At 36.9% G+C, this 12,032-nt stretch overlaps 1 protein-coding gene across 1 annotated transcript in view; it reads right to left on the bottom strand.

The window, feature by feature from the left end:
- Nucleotides 1–12,032, bottom strand: part of TLL1 (tolloid like 1) — a 337,312-nt gene that overhangs the window by 59,552 nt on the left and 265,728 nt on the right. The window contains exon 12 of the mRNA XM_055405024.2: nucleotides 8,013–8,158. Within this exon, the coding sequence (XP_055260999.1) occupies nucleotides 8,013–8,158 (146 nt within the window). The remainder of the gene's footprint in view (nucleotides 1–8,012; nucleotides 8,159–12,032) is intronic.

Genomic DNA, 12,032 nt, shown 5'->3' with positions numbered 1-12,032 from the left:
TGAAGGAATGCTAACCCTGGAGCAAGATATCAGGCCCGGGCTTCAGGGCCATTCACACACTGTGCTTTCATTTTATAATCAAATTTCCAAATAAATTTGACATTCCAAAACATCTACTGCAATATCTAGTTATTTGTAAAAACCTCTGAAATGTCCAAATTTCCTAGGGAAATTTGGTTTTAGTGAAAGCTTTCCCATACTCCTTGAAAAATTGAAACTAAAATTACCATATGATTCATCAATTCCACTTTCAGGTATACGTTTGGAAAATTGAAAGCATGGTGTTGGAGATATTTGTGCATCCATGTTCACAGCAGCATTATCCATAATAGCCAAGGGGTGAACACAATCCTAATAACCATCAGAGGATGAATGGAAAAGCAAACTGTGGACTATACATACAATGGGATATTAGCCTTAAAAAGGAAGGAAATCCTTTCATGTGCTATGGCATAGATGAACCTTGAGGATATTACAGTTAGTGAAATTTAAAAAGTCACACAAAATTCAAATACTGTATGATTTCACTTTAACAAGGTACCTAGAGTAGTCAAATTCACAGATAAATAAAGCAACAGTGATTTCCCTGGGCTGCGGGGAGCATGGACGGGGAATTGTTGCTTTCTGGGTAAACAACTGCAGTTTACAGCATGAAAAGAGTTGTAGAGGTTGATTACACAATGCGACTGTACTTAACACTACTGTGTTGTACATGTGTTATGTCTATTTTACCGTAATAAGTCTTCAGTGAGTGGTAGGACATAATTTCAAAATATAATTAATACTATGACTACATAAATGATTAAACTTTTATAGTTAATATAACTTAAAATTCTTTGGCCACCTCATGCGACGAGTTGACTCACTGGAAAAGACTCTGATGCTGGGAAAGGTTGGGGGCGGGAGGAGAAGGGGACGACGGAGAATGAAATGGCTGGATGGCATCACCGACTCTGTGGACATGAGTTTGAGTGTACTCCGGGAGTTGGTGATGGACAGGGAGGCCTGGCGTGCTGTGATTCATGGGGGCGCGGAGAGTCGGACACGACTGAGCGACTGAACTGAACTGAACTGAACTTAAAATTCTATACACTTGGAACAATTTTAAGTCATTAATGTTGCTTTAGGAGAAGATGTTAAAGAACAGTATGACTAACAAAAACAATCAAGATTAGCACGTGTTATTAAAAACAAATTAATTTTAATAATGTGAAAAATGTAGTAAAGTTGTGATAAAGCTATAACAAGAGGAATTTTAAATAAAAAGGAAAAATGTTTAATAGGATGGTTATTTTAAAATGTACTGTCATGTTTAATATTTTATTAATTAATATTATTTTTATTAGTACTTCTCCAGGTGATCTTCCTGACCAACATTGAAGTATTGAACCTGGGTCCCCTGCATTGCAGGCAGACTCTTCATGCCCTGAACCATCAGAGAACCCCTTATTATTACTATTTGCACTATTAGTACTTAATGAATATTGTCAACTAAAAATTGTCACCTGCTATTGGCACTTGCCATCTACCTCTACAAGGATTAAATCATATGCTGCTGCAGCTTCTTATTTTCAATACTCCCTGAAAGGAGTTCAGGGTGGAGAGTAGAAACGAGTTACTCTATGCTTGAGGTGGGGAGTAGGATGGTGGAGAACTAGCAAAGACAGGTCTTCAAATAGATGTTTTCAGGAACTGATTTTACAAGCCCAATTCTTGTATCTCCCCATATCTAGAAAAGCACTAAAACCCTTCATGGTGATGACTATTGTTCCTGACTAGCAAAAGTTTCATAAGACTAGTAGAAACCTTTTGGAAAATTGTGTGCTTGATTGCATGCATTCTCCCTTCACCAAAATAACATCTATGCTGACCTTTCCCCCTTGCCTCTTTGGAGCAGTCGCTCTTAGAGTCTGCAGTGCTCATTTTGCCCCAAATAAAACTAACTCACTACTCTCACACTGTGCATATTTTTAAGTAGACAATTTTGATACTATAGTGGAGAAAAACAAACATGATCAACTATGTGGAAATCAAAATCATTAGGTGTGGTTAGGTTTAATTTCATATGATTCAGGTTTTCCAGTGCTGCCATTTGATTTTTTTTTCTTCATGACACAATAATTTTTAACTCACTCATGAATTTAGTAAAGATTCATTGAAAACCTATAATGGCCAGATAATAAATATACACTTGATAGTATATAAACATTGATGAATTAACAGACATGTCCCTGACTGATAGACATTTACTGATTAAATAATACAAATGTACAAATGACAATAGCTATGAAGGGAAAGAATTTAATGCCATGAGAGAATATCTATGCTTCATCTTGCTCCCAAGACAAAATGGGTGCGTGAGTGCCAGGCCATAGAACTGCACTATTAATCACAGGGCTACCAATTAAGAATTGTGTAACCTTGGGCAAGTTTATTTAATCTAACCTTTCAGAGTAGACTGATAGTCTAAAGTATTCAATAAAATTATGATGAGGTACTTAATTCTCTTTTATAGTTATTAACCAAAACACTGGTTCAGTTCAGTTCAGTTCAGTTGCTCAGTCTTGTCCGACTCTTTGCGACCCCATGAATCACAGCACGCCAGGCCTCCCTGTCCATCACCAACTCCCGGAGTTCACTCAAACTCATGCCCATCGAGTCGGTGATGCCAACCAGCCATCTCATTCTTTGTCGTTCCGTTCTTCTCCCGCCCCCAATCAGGGAAGGCTATTATCTACTCCGGTATTCTGGTCTGGAGAATTTCAGGTTCTATCTAGGCCATAGGGTTGCAAAGAGTCAGACATGACTGAAAGACTTTCACTTTCACCAATACATTAATATATTATTAGCCAAATATCCAAAGAAATAGTGCAGGGCAAGAATAAAAATGTTAACTATTTAAGATCTTCCTAGTTCACTCACAAAGATGAGCCTACTTAATTTAAACTAATATAAAATATTTAAAGGAATTAAAGGATTACTCTTAACTGAGTAATTCATAAAGTGTAGCTGAACCTTGAACAATGTAGGAGTTAGAGGTGTCAACCTAATGAAAAAAAACTGGAACGGCAATCTCTTCCTCAAAAACAAAGGAACTGATAAATGACTCACTGAAGAGAAAGAGGCTGAGGCAGTTTGGAGATATTAGCCATTTAAACCCTAGTTTTTTGACTTTACATATTGTGATCTCTAATCAAACACAAACTGCATATAAGTTGATAACTGTAGTTCAGACCTGTGTATTTCAGGGTCAACTGTGCCAAGATTAAAAACAAAAAAAACTTTTGTATGTGGTTTATAAAGTTGCTAGTAAGGATGAGGAAAACTATTACACACTATGGTTTTCAGAAGCAGGGTATAACCAAATCATAATGTACAGAAAAACTGACAAGTGCCTCAAGTGTAATACCACGTAAATAAATGTATGTAGGAATTTTAATTAAACATAAGTAAGCTCTGGATTTGTTTCATTTACTTTCTGCTTTATTGACATTTTTTTGAAGTTGTATTATAGCCTCCCCAACGTTTTTTCTTATGTATTTCTTCATACTGAAAATGCTCAAGTGAAGTAGTAGTATCGAATCTGCTTTACCAACACTACTGTTGAAAAGAAGACATGTTCTTCAAAATGATTTTAGACACTATTTACATTCATGTACAAATTCATTTCGGTACTGTTCTTAGGATCAATGTATTAGTAACTACTAGAGAAGAAAATTGTCCCAAAGGGTATGATTATAGATATATTAGGACTCTTATTACCACCCATATAGCATCCTTTCCTGCTCATATATACCTGAAATTCATAACAAAAGCACTTGTTCAGATTCCTTTCTGTACTTACAATTAAAACCTAAGTAGCATTAGGAAAGGTGAGTATTCATGACATACATTCACAGAAAGGCATAAATAATGAACAGCCAGAAAGTGCTTTATAGTAGATTTCAACAGAACTAGCTTTTCTTAAAGACCTTTTTATCTGAAAGGGGAGAGAGTAACACAGGGAATAAAAAAGTTACAAAAATAGAAAGTGTTTGAAAAAAATCAAAGAGTGATATCAGTAAATAAAAATGGTTTTGTCAGAAAAAGACATGAAACACTGAGAAAGAGTAAAGACCATTTTAAAATTATACATTTTCAATAAAAAATGTATTAACTGTATATTGAAAATATAATATCTAAACAAAATAAATTGATTTAAACAGATAACTGACTAACTGAAACAAACCATCTAATGAACATTCAGTTCAGTTCAGTTCATTCGCTCAGTCGTGTCTGACTCTTTGCGACCCCGTGAAGCGAAGCATGCCAGGCCTCCCTGTCCATCACCAACTCCCGGAGTTAACTCAAACTCATGTCCATCGAGTCGGTGATGCCATCCAGCCATCTCATTCTCTGTTGTCCCCTTCTCCTCCTGCCCCCAATCCCTCCCATCATTAGATCAAATTAAAAATCTATACAGTCAGTTCTCAGTATTCACCGTAGTTGAGTTCAACTAATTCACTGAAAACACTGAGTTAGCGAGTACTGAGTCGTAGCTCCTGGGTAAATACAGGGTTAGGTTCTTGAGAGGTTCTGGTCACAAAAGTTTTGCAAATAAATCAATATTTAGCCTTGCTTTATATGTGTTTCTGTTTAAAATCACCTCCACAGATATTCCAGTTCATTAACCCTGAACTGAGGACCAAGAGTGCTATAATACATGCTTTAAAAGTCTAAGACAAAGATTTACTCCATGAGGCATATGGACAATAGTGTTTGATAAAACTTTAAGCAGATGATTTGGGAGAATGGCATTGAAATATGTATATTATCATATGTGAAACGAATCGCCAGTCCAGATTCAATGCATGATACAGGATGCTCAGGGCTAGTGTATTGGGATGAACCAGAGGGATGGGATGGGGAGGGAGGTGGGAGGGGGGTTCAAGTTGGGGATCACACGTACACCCGGGGCAGATTCATGTCAATCTATGGCAAAACCAATACAGTTATGTAAAGTAATTAGCCTCCAATTAAAATAAATAAATTAAAAAAAACAAAACTTTAAGCAGAGTATTGCTTGATATAACTCACAGTATGAGAGTATCATCCTGGCTGTTGTGTGGGTATCAGGATATGTAAGGCAAAAGCAGAGAAGTGAAGAATGCACCAAGTTACAAAGTGAGTGGCAGTGATCAGAGCAGTGGTGGCAAGAAAGTAAACGTAAAATGATCATATATATATAGGATATCTTGAATACAAAGCAAATGGAATATGCTGATGAAATGGCCTTGGGGTTTAAGAGAAAGAGTGGAATTAGAAATATTCCTTGAGTAAATAGTGACATGGGGAGTCCCCAGTGGCTTAGTGGTAAAGAATCTACCTGCAATCAAGGAAATTCAGGGTCAATCCCTGGGTGAGAAAAATCCCCTGGAGAAGGAAATGGCAATCCACGCCAGTATTCTTTTTATTTTTTTTATTGTTTTATTGATTATTATTTTTTAAAATTTATTTATTTTAATTGGAGGCTAATTACTTTACGTTACTGTATTGGTTTTGCCATACATTGACATGAATCTTGTTTAGGAAATCACAGGAACAGAGGAGTCCATGGGGTTGCAAAACAGTTGAACATGACTTGGTGACTAAATGCCAATAGCAAAATAGTGACATGCTGAAACATTAAATATTGAAATAGGGAAGATTAAAGATGATTGGGTTAGTGTGAGTAAGACTAAACAATCAAAGTTGGTGTTAGTGTTAGTCAAAGATAAGAGACCTACTAGACAATCAAATATGTCCAGTGTATAAATAAAGGAGGAAAAAACATAAGGAAAAAAAGCAAAATGAAGAAAGGACAGGAAACTGGAGACAATAAATAAAATATACTATCAATGAAGCTATTATATGACATGACCTTACTTCAGTTTCAAAGCGTAATAACAACTTATTCATCCACTTAATCAACAAGTGTTTATTAAATGACTACGCTGTGTCAAGCATGGTTCTGAGTGCCTGAGGTATAAATATTTCCTATTTGTACTTACATTATCCTATTTTTAAAGAATGCCACTCTTACTATATTGATATATCGAAACAAAAAAAGAAACAGAAAATCAAAAAATTGCAAACCAGCTAAGTCAGCAATTTCCACATCTCAGATTTTAGATGCATCAAATGAATGCATTTGCTAATATCACTTCTGTAATAGAATTTTATAAAACACTGAAGTATTGTTGGAAGACAGTTCTTCTCAATGTTTTCAACAGCAGAAAATACATCTAATGTGGTCATTAGATAATCTTTCAATGAACAAGTTGTTTTGGTCTAAAAAGTGGGTGAATCCTAAACAATCTTAGTACTCTTTACAACAAAGTGATCTATTTCAATAACGTCTTCAATCCAATAAAATTTTAAAATTAAAATGTGAATCAAATAATCTCAGAACCAAGACTTCCAAAAATGCAAAGTGGTCAGGGGCATAAACATCTTGATCATAGGAGAAAAGAGAATTTTTTCATGATTAAAAAGAAATATGCTAAAAATTAAAGGTACAAGCAAAGAAGTAGAGAAGAACCAAAAAATATATTACAGAGATTACAGGTGAGGGAATGACGTTCTCTGGGCTTTCGAGTAACCCCTGTATCCCCCTGGGGTTCCTGCTTTGGGGACTGAGACACCTCACATCACCAATTCTGGCAAGTATATCTTGACAGTAAGTGGGGTTCTCGGCAGACTTCTGATCACTCGGACAGTAAGTAGTACCTCTAACCAGTAAAGGAATAATCTCCGATAATGGCATCTTGATCTCTCCCTGGACCTACTGCCAGCACCTCATCACTCCTATCTACTTTGCTTTGGGCTCTCAATTTCTAGTCTGATTCTATAATTTAAGCATACTTAGGGGTTCTGACGGAGAAGGCAATGGCAAGCCACTGCTCGTGGCTGGTGTGCAGGGATGACCCAGAGGGAGGATAAAGGGAGGAGGGAGGTGGGAGGGAGGTTCAGGAGGGGGAACTCATGTACACCCGGGGCGGATTCATGTCAATGTATGGCAAAACCAACCAATATAATATTGTAAAATAATTAGCCTCCAATAAAAAATAAATTTAAAAAAAAAAGAAAATCGCATGGACGGAGGAGCCTGGTGGGCTGCAGTCCATGGGGTCGCTACTAGTCGGACACCACTGAGCGACTTCACTTTCAATTTTCACTTTCACGCATTGGAGAAGGAAATTGCAACCCACTCCAGCGTTCTTGTCTGGAGAATCCCAGGGAAGGCAGAGCCTGGTGGGCTTCCGTCTATGGGGTCGCACAGAGTCGGACACTACTGAAGTGACTTAGCCACAGCAGCAGCAGCAGGGGCTCTGAACAAGTTCTCATGTCTCTTGGCTTCTCACCCCTTACTCAGTTCTCCCCGTCACACAAAAATGACTCATTAGCTAGCACAGTAGTTTTGGATGCAGATTTTGCTCCAGGATTCTGACTGGCCTTTGGTTTATTCTGTCCTCATCTAATAATGCAATTTTGGTGCTGATTTCTTCCCCGGTAAATATTTTTGATGAAGTCATAATCTCCTAAGAATATTTAAATCCCTGTTTTTGATATAAACAATTATTTTCTGCATAATAATAAAAAAGGTGAAAAATGGATTTTCCCCCTAAAGACAACAGAAAAAGATGAGCTACCTTTAGCCTCTTAGTTTAGAGGAGAAATAATTTTTTTTTTTTTTTTTTTATGGACACTTCAAGCACTCTTGTGAAACAAGCCTGGTCATTTTTCAAAAGAAACCATTGTCAGTACTTCAAACATTTTGATTCAAAAGCACAGATAATGTAAGCTCACTTTAATCTTCTTGAAAATGTCTGCAATGAGAGGAACAAAGGAAAAAAAAAAAACTCTCTCGCTCTTGATGTTGCATTTTATAGGCAATCTTTTGCTTCTTCACTGATTCCATAGTTCTTACTTCCTTAAATGCACTGTCATTTATGGAGGATGTGCAGCCACAAAGGCTGCCTGAAGAACTTTACCTCAAAGGCCTGAAAGATCAGGCCGACGTAGCAGTCTTCTGACACTGCTATTTTCCACACACATTCCTTCATTGGCCTGTAGTCATCAGGATAATTAGGAGACTGAATCTGTCCTTCATTTTTATGTATCTCACCTCCACAGATAGCTGAGGAAAGCAAAAATAAATAAATAAGCCTAGACATGCAATTTCATTTCCATTTTCTTCTAAGATAGCACTTTAGTTCAGTGCCTGTAGCTGAACATATAAAGATCAGGTTATAAAAGTCAAGGTTGGCTGGCTGCCAATACTTTTATCAACCAAGTATTTCGTTGATTAAAAAAAAAAAACAAACTAGCCACTTAGCTATAAATATTAAATGACAGTCAGCGAAGGAAAATAAGACGTTTTAACCACTGTTAATTCACACCTTTACAAAAACAAACCTCTTTGTTAGATTTAAAAACCTTTTGAAATTTTAAAATTTATTCTGAGTAAGTTTGCTCTGTGAGTCCCTGAATTTCTTCTTTTGGTTTTTTGACCTCAGTCAGTGGAAGAGCTCATCAGGAGAGAAGCTGCACAGAACTCCCTGGGCCCCTGGTGTGACCAGGCCTCATGCGCAACAACTGTGGCTCCACCCAATTCAAACTCTTTATGACCACACAGCTAATCTCTGAGACAAATGCTCCTGTTTTCTTAAAATTCTAGGGGAACCCCATAAGGATAACAGCTGATCTTTCAACAGAAACTCTTCAGAACAGGAGGGAATGGCAGGGCATACTTAAGTGATGAAAGAAAATAACCTACAGCCCAGATTACTGTACCCAGCAAGGATCTCATTCAAATATGAAGGAGAAATCAAAAGCTTTACAGACAAGCAAAAGCTGAGAGAATTCAACATCACCAAACTAGCTCTCCAACAAATGCTAAAGGACTTTCTCTAGACAGGAAACACAGAAAGGGTGTATAAACTCAAACCCAAAACAATAAAGTAAATGGTAACAGGATCATACTTATCAATAATTACCTTCAATGTAAATGGGTTGAATGCCCCAACCACAAGACAAAGACTGGCTGAATGGATACAAAAACAATACCCCTATATATGTTGTCTACAAGAGACCCACCACAAAACGAGGGACACATACAGATTAAAAGTGAAGGGCTGGAAAAAGATATCCCACGCAAATAGAGACCAAAAGAAAGCAAGAGTAGCAATACTTATATCAGATAAAATAGACTTTAAGACAAAGGCTGTGAAAAGAGACAAAGAAGGACACTACATAATGATCAAAGGATCAATCCAAGAAGAAGATATAACAATAATAAACATATACGCATACAACATAGGAGCACTGCAATATGTATGACAAATGCTAACAAGTATGAAAGGGGAAATTAACAATAACACAATAAGAGTGGGAGACTTTAATACCCCACTCACACCTATGGATAGATCAACTTAACAGAAAATTAACAAGGAAACACAAACGTTAAATGACACAATAGAACAGTTAGACCTAATAGATATCAATAGGACATTTCACCCCAAAACAATCAATTTCACCTTCTTCTCAAGCGCACACGGAACCTTCTCCAGGATAGATCACATCCTGGGCCATAAATCTAGCCTTGGTAAATTCAAAAAAAAATGAAATCATTCCAAGCATCTTTTCTGACCACAATGCAGTAAGACTAGATCTCAATTACGCTGCTGAATAACAAACAAATCATGGAAGAAATCAAAAAAGAAATCAATATATGCATAGAAATGAATGAAAATGAAAACACAACAACCCAAAACCTCTGGGACACTGTAAAAGCAGTGCTAAGGGGGAAGTTCATAGCAATACAGGCACACCTCAAGAAACAAGAAAAAAGTCAACTAAATAACAACTCTACACTTAAAGCAACTAGAAAAGGAAGAAATTAAGAACTCCACGGTTAGTAGAAGGAAAGAAATCATAAAAATTAGGGCAGAAATAAATGCAAAAGAAACAAAAGAGACCATAGCAAAAATCAACAAAGCCAAAAGCTGGTTCTTTGAGAAGGTAAATAAAATTGACAAACCACTAGCCAGACTCATCAAGAAACAAAGGGAGAAGACCCAAATCAATAAAATTAGAAATGAAAATGGAGAGATCACAACCGACAACACAGATACAAAGGATTATAAGAGACTACTATCAGTAATTATATGCCAATAAAATGGACAACTTGGAAGAAATGGAAAAATTCTTAGAAAAGTACAACTTTCCAAAACTGAACCAGGAAGAAATAGAAAATCATAACAGACCCATCACAAGCACAGAAATTGAAACTGTAATCAGAAATCTTCAGGCAAACAAAAGCCCAGGTCCAGATGGCTTCACAGCTGAATTCTACCAAAAATTTAGAGAAGAGCTAACACTTATCCTACTCAAACTCTTCCAGAAAATTTCAGAGGAAGGTAAACTTCCAAACTCATTCTATGAGGACACCATCACCCTAATACCAAAACCTGACAAAGATGCCACAAAAAAAGAGAACTACAGGCAAATATTACTGATGAACATAGATGCAAAATTCCTTAACAAAATTCTAGCAATCAGAATCCAAAAACACATTAAAAAGATCATACATCATGACCAAATGGGCTTTATCCCAGGGATGCAAGGATTCTTCAATATCCGCAAATCTATCAATGTAATACACCACATTAACAAATTGAAAAATAAAAACCATATGATTATCTCAATAGATGCAAAGAAAGCCTTCGACAAAATTCAACCTCCATTTATGATAAAAACCCTCCAGAAGGCAGGAATAGAAGGAACAAACCTCAAAATAATAAAAGCTATATATGACAAACCCACAGCAAACATTATCCTCAATGGTGAAAAATTGAAAGCGTTTCCCCTAAAGTCAGGAACAAGACAAGGGTGCCCACTCTCACCACTACTATTCAACATGGTTTTGGAAGTTTTGGCCACAGCAATCAGAGCAGAAAAAGACATAAAAGGAATCCAAATCAGAAAAAAGAAGAAAAACTCTCACTGTTTGCAGATGACATGATCCTCTATACAGAAAACCCTGAAGACTCTACCAGAAAATTACTAGAGCTAATCTATGAATACAGTAAAGTTGCAGGATTTAAAATCAACACACAGAAATCCCTTGCATTCCTATACGCTAATAATGAGAAAATAGAAAGAGAAATTAAGGAAACTATTCCATTCACGGTTGCAGCAAAAAGAATAAAATACTTAGGAATATATTTACCTAAAGAAACAAAAGACCTATATATAGAAAACTATAAAACACTGGTGAAGAAATCAGAGAGGTACTAATAGATGGAGAAATATATCGTGTTCACGGATTGGAAGAATAAATATTGTGAAAATGAATATATCACCCAAAGTATTTTCTAAGTTCAATGCAATCCCTATCAAGCCATCAATGGTGTTTTTCACAGAGCTAGAACAAATAATTTCACAATTTCTATGAAAATACAAAAACCCTCGAATAGTCAAAGCAATCTTGAGAAAGAAAAATGGAACTGGGGGAATCAACCTGCCGGACGTCAAGCTGTACTACAAAGCCACAGTCATCAAGATAGTATGGTACTGGCATAAAGACAGAAATATAGATCAATGGAACAAAATAGAAAGCCCAGAGATAAATCCATGCACCTATGGACACTTTATCTTTGACAAGGGAGGCAAGAATATTCAATGAAGTAAAGACAATCTCTTTAACAAGTGGTGCTGGGAAAACAAGTCAGTTCAGTTCAGTTCAGTTGCACAGTCGTGTCCGACTCTCCGCGACCCCATGAATCACAGCACGCCAGGCCTCCATGTCCATCACCAAATCCCGGAGTTCACTCAAACTCATGTCCACAGAGTCGGTGATGCCATCCAGCCATCTCATTCTCTGTCGTCCACTTCTCCCGCCCCCAAACTGTCCCAGTATAAGAGTGTTTTCCAGTGAGTCAACTCGTCGCATGAGGTGGCCAAAGTATTGGAGTTTCAGCTTTAGCATCAGTCCTTCCAATGAACACCCA

This window comes from Moschus berezovskii, chromosome 19 (assembly GCF_049115385.1).
Source record: "Moschus berezovskii isolate FMDL1 chromosome 19, NW_MosBer_1.0, whole genome shotgun sequence".
Lineage (NCBI taxonomy): Eukaryota > Metazoa > Chordata > Mammalia > Artiodactyla > Moschidae > Moschus > Moschus berezovskii.
Note: the sequence above shows the minus strand (reverse complement) of the source record. Positions and strands in the feature narration are given on the sequence as shown.